The sequence below is a fragment of the Larimichthys crocea genome, chromosome XXIII (genome assembly GCF_000972845.2).
Source record: "Larimichthys crocea isolate SSNF chromosome XXIII, L_crocea_2.0, whole genome shotgun sequence".
NCBI lineage: Eukaryota > Metazoa > Chordata > Actinopteri > Sciaenidae > Larimichthys > Larimichthys crocea.
The window spans coordinates 10,198,858-10,216,237 of record NC_040033.1 but is presented as its reverse complement, the minus strand read 5'-3'; the positions used below and the strand labels follow the sequence as shown (position 1 = coordinate 10,216,237).

The 17,380-nt window shown below is 41.2% G+C and overlaps 1 protein-coding gene across 3 annotated transcripts; it reads left to right on the top strand.

The window, feature by feature from the left end:
- The first annotated feature begins 8 nt into the window (after positions 1-8).
- qtrt2 (queuine tRNA-ribosyltransferase accessory subunit 2) lies at positions 9-11,423 on the top strand. 3 transcript variants are annotated; one of them, XM_027274173.1, is made up of 9 exons: positions 9-129; positions 220-587; positions 680-735; positions 2,603-2,679; positions 3,043-3,252; positions 4,937-5,136; positions 7,135-7,304; positions 10,297-10,411; positions 10,515-11,423. In XM_027274173.1, exons 2-9 carry the CDS (start codon positions 370-372, stop codon positions 10,765-10,767), a joined length of 1,299 nt encoding a protein of 432 aa, XP_027129974.1. In that variant the 5' UTR covers positions 9-129; positions 220-369; the 3' UTR covers positions 10,768-11,423. The 3 variants fall into 3 exon arrangements, with proteins under 3 accessions (XP_027129974.1, XP_019129211.2, XP_010748456.3); XM_019273666.2 differs by having other exon boundaries at positions 108-587; positions 7,135-7,286; XM_010750154.3 differs by having other exon boundaries at positions 109-587.
- Positions 11,424-17,380: the final 5,957 nt, after the last annotated feature.

Here is a 17,380-nt window from a genome sequence, read left to right as displayed (position 1 = left end):
TTTTATGAAGCGTAACATGACTAACTTGTGTTTTTATCAAGAAAAAAGAAAAAGCCCTCAGGGTAATTTGTAGTTTTCCGCGGCCGGTGATGACGACATATTTCCACGACTTGTAGTTCCTGTCGAGCGGTGAGTTTTATTTGTAAGCGAGTGGAAATACATATTCTCATATTTTAAAAGCGTGTGTTATTCAAAACCAGGGCACTTGTGAATGTGTAGTTTCTTTTAAAGAGAAGCAAACGTCTCAACCCGGAGGAGTTGGCGCCACTGACACGTGAGTAGTCAGGCTAAGTTAGCAGCGTGGCTAAATCACATGCTGCCGAGTGTCGGTCAGACTAAGTGTAGTTCAGTGAGACATCGACTGCTGCTATGGCTGGCAGCAGGATGAAGCTGGAGCTGTCCCGTGTGGTTCAGGGAAGGAGTCGGCTGGGCGTCCTGACCGGGCTCGGCAGGACGGGGCAGCACTCTCTGGAAGTGCCAGGGTGTCTGCTCTACACACACTTTGGCACAGTGCCCCACCTTACCCAGGACACACTGCACACCCTCAGCGACCTCCCCTCTGTCACTCAGGTTACCCTGTCTCACGTGTAAGTTAAACTCAACACACACACACACACACACACTGACTGAAATCCATGAAATCTAACGCCCACCTCTGACTTTTTCTTTCCCCATCAAGAGCAGAGCACCAGGAGGTGTTGGAGGAGTTTAAGGATGGATTCAGGAAGTTTGCAGGTAATTTGTGTTAGATCACTTTTTTTTTTCTCCACCATTCCCCACTCCCCCCTTCCCTTATTACCACTCCAGAGAGTAATCAGAAGGAGACAGGCGTGAAGTGGATACGTTCTAGCAGACCGACCAGCATTGATTTAGACATAAATTATAATCCAATGCATTCAGATTTATTCAGTATTGATGAAAAAGTAATCTATCACCTGCTTTCTTAAAACTGAAAATCAGTATTCACGTGAAAGCAGCACGACTGCACGCAACCGCATAATAAATTCATCAAATGAATCCGGTATATTCAGACGCATCGCTTTAATGCACAGGTAAAGGTAATCTATTGCATATTAGTATGGGGAGATGTTTGTAATCTTATACTCAACATTGGGTCAGATGTTAGAAAATTAATATTAGAGTAATAAAACAGGAAGCAGCATACAGTATGTCATGTGACAACAGAAGATACTGGGTGCTGGAACGCTATTTTAAGTAAAGTGTGTTTGCACCAGCTTTTTTTTCTTCTTGTTTTTGTTCCCTCTGGACCTTGAAAACAACAGATGACAGAAACTGTCTCATCACGAGGTTCGCCCAGCAACTGTTCTCTTCATTCAGTCTCAGCAAGTCTTTTCAGTGTGTCGAAAAACTCTACAACGGCTTCTAAGAGGGGCTTTGTGTTGTGTTATTTTTGTCATCATCTTTTCATGTGTTTAAAAGAGGAACTAGTGTTTGATTTGGGCGTCTATTAGCAGATAAATCAAGTCGGGATACTGGAAAAAGAAATCCTTCACAGCACTTTGTGAACACACTCACATACTGTACATGTTTTTTTTTAATTGCCACGTTTCTGAGCATTTACAGATCTTGAAAGAGGTGAGTGTAAATGTATTTCTCAAATTCCCATCCTCTATTACACTGGTCAATATGTTCCTGCTGTGTAACATGGCATTTGAACTGTGTTGTGTTCACGCGCCATCTGTCCTTTTGACTGGAGTAGCTTTGGCAGTCCTTTAAACCACATCCGTCTATCAGAACAACAACTAAAAATCTGATCTGAATCAGTCATCTCATGTCATGTCAGAGATTGAGAGGCTGTAGAGGAGGAAAGGGACTGTTTTGAATTAACCCTGTTGCTATTGTGCTCCACTGTAATTGCTATTTAACCCTCTGCGTCAGTCACGTGTTAAATAACAACGATATCAGAGGAAGCCTGTGCACGTGTGACCAGTTGATTGACGTAAATGTCACACATGCACGACGCACAAATTCACTCTGAGATTAGTGTGTCTAAACCTTATTACCACTGGCCAAATTGGAAAGATGGATTAAATTGCTTCTAAATATACAATATGTTGGGTTCAATATTAAAAAGCTGATTAGCTGACTAAAAAGCAGAAAAAAGTAGTGCTGTTCCGAGTAATATTTATATAAATGCCCCAGAAAAGTGACCTCATTCAGCTTTTGCCGTACAACAGTATCTGTGGTGGTAAGCTTTACCCGGCCTCAAGCGACCACATTTGAAATTAGAAAAGTAATCACTGTAACGCCTCTTGTTGTAAACTGTCAGGGGATTACTACAGCGCTGTCTCTTAAGTACTGGAAGGGTAATGATTGAATAATTAGAAGTAATGACAGCATTTGCTCCCTTTAAGCCTTTTGTTTTTTCACCTTTTGATCATCTGCTGCAGCTGGGTTTGTTGATAAGACCGCACCTCGTTTCTTCTCTCCAGACTCACTGGTCACATTACCATGCAGTAATGAAGCGTCTCACTCCGCCAACTTGCTTCGAGCTCGCCCTTTGCTGACTGTAACCCTTTTGTCTGGTTTTTGATTCCTCTGAGTGAAGTGATGCACGTTGATTTCTGTTTTTTTTGTGTAGGTCTTCATGATACCGTGTTGTACTGCGCGCTTCACGACCCCGCAGCCGCCTGCGCAACGGGTTATACCACAAACAAGGTGAGATTAAGCTTCTGCTTAAATAAAGAGTAACATAACCCACGTGCTGGGTTATTTTGAGACCAACATACATAACCCCTCCTTAAACATCAGTATCTTTTGAACACATTCTTCAGTGGTGCATTTTTCGGAGCCAAACAAGACGTTTAATCCTGTTTTCAGTCTTTCTAGAATATTTAATTTTAAAGCTAATCAGCTGCTGTGAGATTACTGTCCATCTTTTCATCTGAGTCATGGCAAGAAAGCTAATAAGTGTTTTTTCCCCGAAAAAATTCCAAACTATAACTTTTGAAGAGAGAACGTCACTGAAGCTATTATTTCCTCTCCATTTACATCAAAATGCCCTCTCTGGAATGTCATTAGACGGTGTCTGTGTGGGGCAGCGGTGGGCGGATAGAGCTGACGGTGGCCAAGTTCATGGCTCTCCAGAAGACCGTACAGCCGGACTGGTACCAGAGCATGGCGGATGGAGAGACGTGGCAGAGCAACACCTCTCGCAAAAGGGTTCGAAAGTCGGTGGATCGGACTCTCGCGCACCTGGACGAGTGTCTGCTGGAGCACCAAAAATCACAGGTACCATTAGTTGTCAATGACTACAAAGTAAAGTGCAAAGATAGTTGTGGGGAAACTTTTTAAGTTTCTCCTTGTGTGGACCACATAAAATACATCAAGACTTTGTGCTTGGTTTTTTAAAAAGACCACCTTCTCCTTTTTTAAAATTTATTCAGTTTTTCTTTTTAACATTTGTCCTTTGCCTTTTGTATGATTTTGTAAAAGTTGGGGGCACACAAACGTCCTTCTACCACTGTGTGTTTAAAAGAAAAAACCTTTTATAACCATTGTTCAATTAATTCAGCTTTTTAGCGCTGTCCAAGTGGCCTTGATATGAAAATTGCCACACTCTTTGTTTCTCTATGTCTTAACTGCACACTGTTTGAGCATCCATAATGTTCTGTATCCTGTTAAGAAGAATATAGTGGCTGTTTTTTTTAATGGACCAAGTTGAAATGGAAGCTTTTATGGCAAAGTGAGTGTCACAAGCGTAGAACTGAGCCAGAATACTAATTTAAACCATTTCAGATTCTTCCCTCTGACTGAAAATGTACCACTGTGTCTTCTCTGGATCCAACATTGCTTACTTGCTGTACATGCTTGCACAAGTGACTAAATGTATACTGTAGCTGTGGTAAAGGTAACTTGCAATTAAAATCAGATCTGCCCCATCCCTTTTAAAAATCGATAGATAAATAATTAAATAAATTAGCAGTCTAAACAAACACCTCGCCGCACTGTTACGTCTGGGAATCAGTCATGCACGGCACAAGCACACGGGACAAGGATTGATGTGTGATGTTTTTGTTGTCACAGGAGCTGCTGTGCAGCTGCGATACGGCCGGACAGCGAGACACACCAAGATTAGGAAGAATACTTTATCAGTGGGTACATACATTATCAGTAGGTGTGCAAGTACTCAGCATCCAGCATGACTAATAAACACTTTTATTTTTTTTAAAGCTGGGAAACGCTGCCTCCTTCCATGATAGAGAGAACAGAGTGAGGCTCTTACATTTAGTTACTCAGACCACTTCAACTCAGTTACGCTTCAGGGGAGATAATATATTTTCTAACTGTAGTGCTCCAGTCCTTGTAGAGCTGCAGCTTAATTTATAGGAAGTGGTTTATTGTATTATTTATTTATTAATTTCAGAGTGTCAGTTTTTTTTTCACTGCCTGTGTATCTTTGCTAAATTCACCGTTTATGTGTCCTTCTGTGTATTTTATTGCCTGGCTGCGAAACAAATTTCCCTCGGGACAATAAATGTTAAGCATAGAATGATGTTGAGCAAAAAAAGCCCGAACAGAACCGACAGCGTGCTGCAGGTAATTCTTGACATCCACATTATACTGAGTGAGCTGCTTGATTGCTACCGAGCTCCGCTCCTCCACCCCCCACTGCATCTTTTCTCCTCCTCGCGATGTGCAGTCAACTTCATGTTGAGTCATCAGAATCCAGATGGGCTCTGGCAAGAATAAAACCTTTCTTTCTTTCTTTTTTTTATTTCACCTTGCAAATCCGATCACGCACCATGAGTGGTTAGGAAAAAAAAAAAAGCCCTCATCTCAAACCTCGATGTTTTGTCAGGTTTCAGCATGATTCTTTTCCTCTTTCTCCTTCTACTTCTTGCTCTTTTTTTTCTATCTTTCAGGGTTTCTTTCTGTCAAATGTTTAATCACCAAACTGTCTGTCATTGCCAAGGAGTTGGAGGGAGTGGAGGTGTTCGGGGTGGTGGAGGGAGGAGACATCCTGGAAGAGAGGATACGCTCAGCTAAGGAGACAGCTAAGAGGCCTGTGGCAGGATTCTGCCTGGACGGCCTCCAGACGGGCTGCATGGAGCAGGCCCTGAGGACCCAGCTTATCACTGCTGTGACCAAGGAGCTGCCTGAGGACAAACCCAGGTCAGCACTACTTGTCAGTGTGTAAAAAATGAATGTGTTTATTGATTACAGTTGGAAGGGGAGCTTTATCTCCCACTAATCGTACACTCTTCCCCTGTGTTCAGTTGGAAAGTAGTCACCTCAGACGTTAAGTCAACTGCAGCCAAACAAAAGGAGGCACAGAGGTGCAGTCTGTGTTATTCATTATATTGACATCAACCAGCCAGATGTGACACAATGGTGTGCCTGCAGCCTGTAGATGCTCCACATGACATACAGTATGTGTTTACAGTGATGTTTTAGTGGTATTTATAGTATCAGTTATTAATTCATTTTTAAATTGATTATTTTACTGATCATCTTGATGAATTACTTCTAAAACATCAGAAAATGTTGGAAATGTCCAAAGTGATGTCTTCAGATGTTTGAATCAATTTAATTTACAATATTATATTAATATTATATTATAATAATAAAAGCAGCGAATGCTCTCGTTGAAGTCGTTTGCTTGAAAAGTGATGGAAAAAAAAGAAGATGTCGCTGATTGATTTTCTGCTGATCAGAGAATCAGTCGAATGTCGCTGATTGATTTTCTGCTGATCAGAGAATCAGTCGATTGACTAATTGTTTCAACTCTAATTGAATTAATGGAATTTAACAAGCAGCTGCTCAATTTTTTTTTTTTTAACTTATTTCCAATATGATGAATCGATGAAAAATGAACTGTTAATTGATTTGATCCTTTTCGTTTTTCGTAAATAAACAGACCCGTGCAGCAGCGCAGTTTTAAAGCGCACTGATCCGTACTGTTTGTGTGCCAAACATTGAGTCAGAGACCGAGTGGACCCAGTTGGTGGGTCCCGCTCAGTCAGTTAATTATCCTGCTTGATTGATTACAATCGAAAACCCAGCAGCTCTGCCAGCGCTCCCCCACTCTCTGTCATCAGTCATTATCTCAGCTCGACCTTAAAGGATAGTGTCAGTAATAATGTAGCATTGTCTGCTGACAGTGATTGTTTTTGTCATTTTTAAACTACAAAACGTACGGTGTCATTTCAAAGAGACGCCTTAAAAATGTTGGCGGGAACACTGATTTTTCCTGTCATAAGACTGACAGAAAGGAGAGAACAATATAGGGATAATCTAGCTGTGCAAATTTTGAATAATCTGAATGTAGAGTTTGCTGCTTTCTTCCATTTTAATTGAATTGAATTTAATTATTAATTGAATCAGAGCTGAAAGGATTAGCTGATTTAATTGAAATGAAATCAGCTATTTTGGTAATCAGTTTAATTGTTTAATTCTCCGTTTCCAGTTTCTTCACTGCGAGGATTCGCTGCTTCGTTCTGTTTTACGTCGTTACAAATTGGATTTCTTCGGGTTTGTGCAGCCTCAGACAGAATCTCACAATAACAAACGGCTTCTTCTGAAGATATTAAAAACTGCCGACCGCACTGACCACACTGGCAGTATATTTCAAGGCCCAACTTTCTCAAGAAGTTGCTGGTTCCTGCCTGCGAAGCCTGTAGGCTTTCAGGAGGATTTTCACTGCCGATTGTCCCACGTGAGCACTCCTCTCCTGGAGGTGATGGAGGAGCTCCAACACCGGCTCTGAGTTTGAAAGAAAGGAGCTGTGTTCACCGGCAGCCTCACTACGTTCGCTTGTGAACATGCTCATCTTGAAGACTGTGAGATACCGCTCCCGCTGGTAGCTCTGGCTGTTAGGAGATGCTGCTTCCTACTGGAAAGTGCAGTGGAGTCATTATCAAATGCTAAATTGGGCTTGACCTTGGTGCCTGCAGGGCAGAGAGTCAGAGGGAGCCAGTTAACTGAAAACCCAGGAAGAGCGAAAACACAAACACACAAGGGAGCACATGTTGTTGGAGCGTAGAGAAATGCTGCTGGCGCCTCCTCTAGCAGTGACATGTTATAGACGTTCGTGTGTGTTACATTAATGTTTAGGATTTATTTAATTTTATTTCAGTTCTCAGCATTGTCCTGTTTGTGTGCGTGACTCAGACTGCTTCAGGGTGTCGGACGACCTGATGAGGTGCTGGCGTGCGCGGAGGCCGGCGTGGACCTGTTCGAGAGTTTCTTCCCCTTCCAGGTGACAGAGCGAGGCTGCGCTCTGTGCTTCGACTACGACGTCTCCCCGGACCCGGAGCGCGCAGGTAGAGCGCCCCCTGCAGGTGTGGTGAATAGCTGCGAGCTAAAGTTGTAGTTTGTAGTTTTGTTTACGCCTTTCTGATTTCAAGTTTCATCATTTTAGAATCAATATCTGAAACGAAGCTAAACCAAAATAATGAGAGAAACCTCAATAGGTATTGATTTATTAATTTCTATAATAAAACAGCCTCTTTTATTGTTAAGGATTTTTCTTCTATTGACTGTCTCTTGTAGTCCAGCCTCTTTGTAACATGTATCGAACATATCAGAGGATGTATATCAAGCTTGTTAACTCTCAGCTGCTCTAACTTATTTAAATTTAAATTTCATCGCCCTCCCTCACTTAGCTTTGAAGGATCCCTATTACAAATGCAGTGCTCATGTCCTTTTCTGAGCTTTTCTTGTTCTTCTCAGACAGTAATTTATGTAACTGTCTCTGTGTTTTTTAGACACATGGCATTTAAATCAAGGCACACGGAGGTTTAATTCTGAACGTAAAATGGGACAAACAGGGATGGGGTGGGGTGGGAATGAGTCATTTCAGAATTTGGCAGCACTTCATCGTTTTCTACTCTTGTCAAACCAAATGACCTTTCGAGGTAAAGCAACCTTGCCCACAGCCACAAAATGACTTTTTTAAAATGCAAGTGTGATGAAGGAAATCACCCCAAAAACTGGAAAACACTAACGCCCCCGTTCAAGAGTTCAAAATATGCCTTGAGCAAACTGACATGTCACTACGTAATTTAGGAGTTTGAGCAGGGGGTCCGTCTCACTTGATGCATTCGGATGAGAATTAAATGTGATTGTTGTGTGGGTGGAGGGGGGGGTATGATGTATGATTCCTCTTAACATAATAGTTTAATTCACATAATTTCTGTGCATAAAAGTCTTTTTATATGTGGAGATGTCATGGACAGAGAATGAAAGTTAGAAAATGCAGCCGGGGCAGCAGTCTTAGCTCGCTGATAAAAGCTCTAAACTGATGATTAAAGATCAGCCTAGCAGGCTTATGCTAATTTCTATAGGAGGAGCATGTGATGTAGGGTTGAAAGGGGGCATTCGTCTCGCAGCAGAGGGGCTGCAGAGGATTTTGTCCGATTACATCATCTTTAACCAAAGTTGTGTGTAAATACTACTTTCATATTGGCGAGGAGACAAAGTATGACTCTCTTTGGATGCATGTGATGTGTTGCCTTGCAGATTTATTTTGCGTTAAAATGGACGTAATGGCTATTGAAATTATGTGTGTGAGCTTGTTTGTTTGTCTGTAGTGGCTGGTGTATTTTCTAGCCGCGGGTCAGTTAAAATAATTGGGTGGAAGGAAATTCAGCAGCTGAGATGAAATCAATGTTGTGTCTCATAGCAGCTCCAGTAAGGTAACAATTAAAGTCCGGGCCCGTCTCGTTCTGATTGTTGTCCCATGTGGAAAGCCGAAGAAGTGTTTTGACAAGAACAGTTGGAAATGTACCGACTCGACTCAAGGAGAACTTTGTGCTTCATTAAAAAGTTGCGTTAAACTCGTATGACAGACAGAGTGGAGTTTGGTATCCGGCAGCATCTAGTGTCAGACAGCACTAATCGATTCTGCACAGGGAACGTAATGGAGTTCATCAGAGGTGAGAGCAGTGATGGTGTCAAACCTGAAGAGAAATTCTAATTCCCCTCTCAGCCAATTACAAGCCCCCATGGGGAGGGGGTGGTTTCAGCACTCTCATGTGCCAGTTAAGGTCTTTTTTGACACAGTATGCTAATTCACCCCTTCCTTCCTTCTTTCCTTCCTTCCTTCTTTCCTTCCTTCTCACCCCAAGTTTTTGTTTCTCCATCTTTAAAACTTCCTCTTTTCATCATCCAATCTTTCTTTCTTTTCTCCCCTTACTGCACTTTGTCCACCTGTTCTTCTCTAAACACAGTAACTACAGATTTAATATTTTGCAACTACAACACCAAACTTGCAGCACTCCAGCTAGTTATAGCTGGCAGGTGAGATCATTCCCCATTTTTTCTTTTTTCCTGTATGTATGTTATACCATATAAATAAGGCAGTAGCTAAATATGATCATAATTAAGAGAATAAAGATAAAAACAACTAGTCCTGTTAAATGAACTAGCCCAGCGTATCAGAGAAGCAGTAACCGGTGTCTCTGCAGCCTATGATCGAGCTGCCTTTAAAATCCATTTTACAAAGTTAAAATTAGAGTTCATTTTGTTTGTGTGTGTGTTTTCCCTGTAATGTTTTGGACGTCCAGCATGAAATGAAGATTTCCAGCTACCTCTATTCCTCAAACACGTTTTCTCGGCTTCGTTCCTGCTTTCTGCCTTTGTACGGCAGAATTCACTTCGCCGCAAGTTACTTCCCCCTCCTTTACATCTTCTTAGCTATGGTCAAGCCTCATTTTGTCCCTTTTTTATTCTCATGCTTATCACCCCGTCCTTAAGCTACACACGGACCCATAATAATTTCCTTTTTATGCTTTATTTATACACTTTCCTGCTCTCTGCTTCGCATGTTTCAGTTTGTGCTAAACCCATTTTTCTTCTTTTGTTGCCTTTTTAATCTCTGTCTTTAATCATGTGCACTGCTATGGACCACTTTCACCCTTTTTTCTCCTTCGCCATCTTTTTCATCTGCCTCACGTGCTGTGTGCCTGTAACCAGCCAGATGTTCTGGTGTACCCTCCCACGAACAACAACAGGCCTATCAAGAAAAGAAAGCTTTTTATCAGCTCTGGTTACTTTCCCCCCGTTCAGGTTAAATGAGGTGAAGTCGCCTTTCAGTGAACCCACCCATGTGAGGTAGTCAGAACATATCCAAAAGTAATTATATTTAATGGTGGATAGAAAATAGGACACACCGGTGTTTAAAAGGGGTCAAGCTACAGTACGGTTCTCGTTTTATTTCCGCCCCTGGGCTGATGGTGCGCCGTGCTTCTGCATATAGGGAGCTGCCAAATGAGATGAGATTATGGCGTGAATGTGGAGTGTGATTAATAAGATGTATGTACATTTTGGCAGTGCTGGAGCTGGAAGAAAACAGGGAGACGCCGGTGGTGGCGCAACAGAACGGAGATCTCAATCTGGATGAGCGAACACAGATGACATCGTTTGAGATCGATCTCAAAGACAAGAGGTTTGTAGCAGCTGTAATAAAACCCCCAAGCAGCAGTGCTTGCACAATCTTTGCTTTTATATATTTGTCAAACACTTTATGATTCTACTAAACTTCTATCCAGGTACCAGGACGACTTCAGGCCCCTGGTGGAGGGGTGTGGCTGCTACTGCTGTAAGAACCACCAGAGGGCGTACCTGCACCACCTGCTGGTGACCAATGAGCTGCTGGCTGGAGTGCTGCTCATGATCCACAACACAGCCCACTATCTTGGCTTCTTCCGCGCCCTGAGAGAAGCTCTGGCCGGCGATAAACTGGACCTCCTCAAGAGACGAGTACTTAGAGAGGGAGGCAGGCAGACAGAAAGAAAGGACTAAGACCGATCAATCGGAGAGATAGGAGTGGGATTGATCTTGCTTTCTCCTCTAAAGGATCACTGGACTGACTTGGCCAAAAGCAATCAAAGCTCAGCGAAGACCTCGCTCTTCCCTGTTCAGTTCAGAAGATGTGATAACTGTGATACTGCTGAGACCTTTTAGACTTCAGTCATTACATATGTTGCAGAAGTCATGTCTCTCAAGCACGTTTTTTTAAAAGACGAAGATGAAAAGAAAACAGAGCACATAAAGACACCCGTCTGATTTTTATCCCTTTGGGTTCGTGTCCCGGTGTCACACGAGGAAGAGTAGGACCACTCCTTAAGCTCGTGTATTGATCTGAGCTGATGCCAAGGAGACAGAGTTTGAAGGCTGAAGATTGAAAAGGAGCTTCATAGGAGCTGAAGAGGAATCTGCATAAAAAAGGAAATGTGAGGATGGATGATGGTCGATTGTCAACTATGACTGAATTCCAGCGTGCTTCCTGCTGTGGTCTGATTGAAGGTCAGCGGATGACTAATATCAGCTGCACTCAGAAATGTCAGCATAGAGCTGAGGGAAAACCAACTTGGACGACCAGTTGTTCGAGCGGAAAAATTAAAATAGATCTCCTGATTCTCCTGTTTTTTATATTAAAAAATTTGTGTGTAATAAGATTTCCTTGAGCGTTTGTCATTTTTATATGATATTTCTGGGTCTTCATTACACATTTGTCATTTCTCCGCGCTCCATGGATATTTTTAATGTTTCACCCGGATAACTCAACACGATCAGCTTGTCACACAAATATAGACTGACTTCAATTTGTTTTCAAACCCACCGACTAACCAGCATGTATGATGAGACTGTGTTTTGCATTAAACGCGTAGCTCTCCAACATGCAGATGCGGTGGTGGTGGTCTCTTGTGGGTTTCTGGGAGGTTAACTGAAGGTTTGAGCTGACAGCTCCACCATTCCTGCTGGTGTGGAAGGATAAAGATCAGATAAAGATATGGGTCTCTACTGCCTCCCATGCAGGCTTTTTGAAGGTGAAGAGATATAATTGACTGCCAGACCGTGCAGATGTCTGTAGGGGGACAGGGTACTAGCCGAGAGAGAGGCGAAGTTGACAGATTTATGGAACAGCAATGGGGATTTCTGTCAAACTTCGGGGTTAACTTAACCACACTGAGCATTATAAAGGAGTCGGCTGGAGGATTTGCTGTCGTGGATAGGTGGGCGCTGTGCATAAATCCTTCTGGGTTGGGGAAAAAATGGAACTCTATTAATTCCTGTAGGGAAAATGGGTGAAAACTAAATCAAGCTGTGACCTCTACACTATGCTTATTTTAAGCTGTAATGGGATGGCAGTTGGACGGAAGTTGGTGCTGAGAAGGTTGTGAAGTCAATCCCCCAGCTTAAGAAGTGAAAATAGAATAGGTGGTTAATGGGGCCGCCCTCCTTTCCCTGGATTGATATCATTCAAAAACCGTCGGCAGCTTACACAAAAAACAGTGACTCGGTTACAAAAGCTTTGTACAAAAGCATGCTCGGTGATTCTGCCCTTGGTAAATGTGCACTGCCGGGTTCTTTCAACACTTAGGCTTCTTTGAAGCTGCTGCTAATGACTGTTGGATGAAGCCGCTCCTAATAAGTCTAGACTGCCGGACTGGGGATGATTATTCATTTTGACATACATTTAGCAAGTTTATAACCTTCAACTGTATAGATAAAGTTGACATACGGGCTTGCAATAATAATAAGATGTAGCGTAGTGAAACAGAATATAGATATAGCAGATGGCAGGTGCTTAAACACACCGGCTCTTTAGTGAAGTGTGTTAAAACAAGGGTGAGAGGAATGTAAACGATATTTTATGCTGATTCACACAAGCTTTGAGTATTTCTTACAGAATACACAGATGAAAAACTTGAAAAATATTTCAAGTTTCTAATTATATAAGTTTTCGGTCAGTTTGCTCCTTTCAGCTCATGCTGTGACACTTTGTCAGCTAAGGTGAGTCAAGTAAATTAAAAGCAAAAGGTTTGATGAAACAGTGTGAGTTATTTTGGTTAAACTTGAGTCGGTATAGTAATTTTCTTTTTTGGTGACACATTTGAACAAGCTGTAGGCACAGCATTGACACAATCACTATAAAGTTAACATTACAAATGCGTTTTACCCAATCAGCAAATTCGATTCATTCATATGAAGCCATGTTTCTGGACATCTGGCATATCTGAGTCCATCATTTACTCTCCTGTTTTAGTCCCATGAAGGAAATATCTGGCTTCTCCATGTCTGCATGCTAGTCTGCTGGAGCTTTACAGTGGATTCATCAGAGCTGCCTGCTGCTGTCACTGAAATGATTAAATGCAAACAATTAATCAGCACCAAGAACAGAAACAGTAAAGTTTTGGACCATGAAACAAAATTAATGAGCAGACACTCTAAAACTTTCCTTAGAGCTGAACTGTCACTATGAATTTGTCACCATGAGTATACAGTTTGCAAGTATATAATGCAGCTATTATTTCAAAGTTATGTTCATTTAACATCTTTATTGTTGGGTCAGCTAATTAAATATTTGCATTGGAGCCCTGTGATGAACTGGTGGCTTGTCCAGGGTGTACTCCGCCTCTCGCACAATGCCAGATGGGCTCAGCTCCAGCCCCCGGGCAACCCTGATATGGATAAATGGTTACAGAAAATGGATGGATGGATATTTTCATTGGTGGATAAACTGAAAAAAAAAACCTTACATAATAATGAAAATGTGTCTAGTCCATCTAGAAGTTTAACATTTCCGAGAGAGACTGGAGCTGATGGTTATGCTCATGCTCCTTTTCTCTCTGTCCTCCTTTCTCTGTTGAGTGACGTCGGGCACAATTTACATCTAAAAGACCTCCGAATGACACAGTCAGCAGGTGGCCCTCATAGCTCATTTCAACCAATTATACAGACGGAGAACACTATTCAGAGTGGATCACTACAAGTTTCTTTTCTGTGTCTCCACTCTCCTGGACAAGTTTGCAGTGTTAGCCAAGCCTCACATTTATCTCACACTTCACATGGCAGCCAGATTGCTATCTGCTGTCGTGGCAGCACAACATGAAAAAAGAATGAGCTCAGCTGCTCTTCCAAAAACAACAGAAAGACTCATAAAATCAGCAGTGTAAGGTGCAGCGGGGGTGTTATCGAGGAAATGATGGCTAGAGAAGGGTTTTATCAGTGAGGGATGGTGTTGTCAGAGCACAGCGTCCAGAGTCTTTACGGGAGTGAGAAAGTGCTAGTATTTGTCACTTTGAGAGGCAAGTGTCCGTGTCCAGTGTGTTGAAGGCTTAAATCACTGATTCTACAAAGTACTGCAGAAGCCACAACAATAGATGGATTATTTATCAGGTCGGGCATTCACTGGGGGCCACCTGACCCCTTGGGGAGCTTCTGTTTGTGATATTTGTTTTTGGAAATTCAATCAACAAGACAATGTAGAATATAGAAAAAGGACAACAGGGACTACAAAAGTGACACAAAATAACCACAAAGAGATGCAAAGCAACTACAAAGAGACACAAAATAACCGCAAAGAGACACAAAATAACCACAAAGAGATGCAAAGCAACTACGAAGAGACACAAAATAACCACAAAGAGATGCAAAACGACTACACAGAGATTCAAAGCAACTACAAAGAGACACAAAATAACTACAAAGAGACACAAAATAACTGCAAAGAGATGCAAAGCAACTACAAAGAGACACAAAATAACTACAAAGAGACACAAAATAACCACAAAGAGATGCAAAGCAACTACAAAGAGACACAAAATAACCACAAAGAGACACAAAATAACCACATAGAGATGCAAAACGACTACACAGAGATTCAAAGCAACTACAAAGAGACACAAAATAACTACAAAGAGACACAAAATAACTGCAAAGAGATGCAAAGCAACTACAAAGAGACACAAAATAACTACAAAGAGACACAAAATAACCACAAAGAGACACAAAATAACCACAAAGAGATGCAAAATGACAACAAAGAGACACAAAATTACTACAAGAGACACAAAATAACTACAAAGAGACACAAAATTACTACAAAGAGACTTGAGACAAAGAGAATTGCTATAAAGAGATGCAAAACATACATAAAATAACTATAAATAGGTGCAAAATGTCTGCAAAGTAAGAAAATCTTGTCTCTTTCTAGTTATTTAATGTCTATTTTAGTATCTTCATCATCCTATGTAGGATAGGTGGGGGTGGCGACTACATGTCCATACCCAGGGGCCTGTTGTTTCATAACCCATTCATGGCTGCAGCTCCGGCACAACATAACACCATACTGTCAGCTTACCTTACAGGTCTTCCTCCTTCATTCCTCCAATCAGAAATGATTAGGACACCATTCAACAATAAGACAACTCCCTCCGTAGCTCCTGACACTCTCCTCTGTCCCCATGGTAACCCTTTGACCACCAGCAAGGAGCAGCCGTGATTTCTCGCCACTCGGCTGGCTATAAATGATTGCTCCCTAAACAGGAGGTCAAACTCCTCATGATGTATTTCATGATTGATTTATACACATAAATCATCAACTGACAATGTTCCAAATCAGCGGGGACCTGATCCCTCTTTCAGACGCCCCAAATGAATATTTCATCAGCCCTGTGACTCTGTGCATCATAATGTATAAGTGTAGGTTAACGTACTCTACTGAAATAGAGAGATGAGGTCATAATACATTAATGCTCCAGACTTATTGGGTAACACACCTCATGACTTTGTGCCCTTGTGTCATGTGTGAATTTAATAGGAAGTAATAGAAAAGGGCAGAATAGTTCTCCTTCTGTGAATGTGTGTAGAATACATCAGTTTTCTGGATCTGTGCACATTTATCACACAACAGGTTTATGTCCAGCTTGTAATCACGCACATAATATTTCATGATGTACATTTTTTCTTTTCTATTCTGGTACCAGTATGCATTGTATTTGTGTACACAACCGAGATGAGCTTGCGAGGAGCAGACATGACTCACAAGGTTCCCCAAAAACATGAGGGAAATATGGACTATAATAAAACAAGGACAATTCAGGTTGCAATGCAGCCAAGTCTTCCGACTTTATTGAACATTTGCAAGTGATTTGTAGGCCCAGTTTTGTGAAAATCCCATTTCTTATTTATTGAGGGGAAAAAGGAGGAAATTTACTCTGGAAATTGAGCTGAGCATTACTGGGCTGAGACAGCAAATGGTTTGACCCTATTGGGTACTGAATATATCAGATGGATTGATGTCAACACTGAGTCAGATGGTTAACTAACAAACAAAAAGGACACTCAAGATAAATAGTCAAGCTTTGAATTGTTGCATAAACAGAACATCACAAAATATTTAAATATATCTTTTTTTTAAAAGTTGCTTTAATCAGAAGCCATATTCCACTATTGCTCTGACTAATGATATATTTTTTTATTAATTAATATCAATCACCTTCACTTCACACTATGGCTTCTAGTGGTACATGGAGAAATCTCAAGAATACATTTTTGAATCAATTAAATAAATTGTAATGTCATTTTCTGTAATATTTCACTGCCAATATTACCCTGCTACATAGTTTACACATTTACACATTTGCGTATCATACACCGTGAGTAGTTATGAGCTAAAATGTGACAGCTAGATAATAAGAGGTGCCAAAATTAATGATTTAAAAAGTCTCCAATCATGGCGCCATCTATCATATTGGTGGCACGTGTATTTTGAAATATTTTCTGAGGTGGTATGTGGTGTAAACAGGTTTGGAAACGCTGGTTTAGCGCACAAAAATACAGCAGTGCTAGTGGCTCTGTGAGACTGTACATATAAAGTACACTACAGTGGAGGCTGGTGGGAATGTCATTAAGTTGCAGAGAAGTTTGATCACCAATGTCATAAAAACTCATCCTGAATGTCTGTACCAAGTTTCCTGACAATCCATTCTATAGTAGTTGACTTACCGATCAACAATGCCATCCATACAGCCGTGCCAAAACAAAACAATAGTGAGAATATTCAGTTTACTGTCATAGAAAACAAAGCAATGTACCAAATCCTTGAAATCAGAGAAACATAATTAATCAACTATAGTTTCCGCTTTACACTGCCTATTCTTTTCGATTTACAAATCATTCACTTCCCTGTGCCAACACAAATGAAATCAAATATACTGTCAGACGAAACAAAAAGAGCTGCAACTTTTACTCGAGTGGAGACGTTGGCTGAGTTGGCTCAAAATCATATTTTATTGGAAATGTTGATTTTTTTTGTGTGTGTGCCTCTGAGTCAGCAAAAAATTTGAGTCTGTATATATCAAAAAGAAGATTTTCCTGGCATGTATTTGTCATACGGATCGATAGCAAAACAATACACTCAAGGACACAAGGGTAACAGGCATTTTTCATTTTTGGCACCTATAAATTGTGCGAGTGATGATCCGTCTGTACTGTGATTGAAATCCTAAATGCGTGATTATTGTGTGATGCTGCTGTTACTATCCAGGGAGCTAAAATCCAGAGAGGACACAGTTCCTCCCTTTGTCTGGATGTAAGTAATTTGGGAAAAATTAAGGTTAATTAAGGG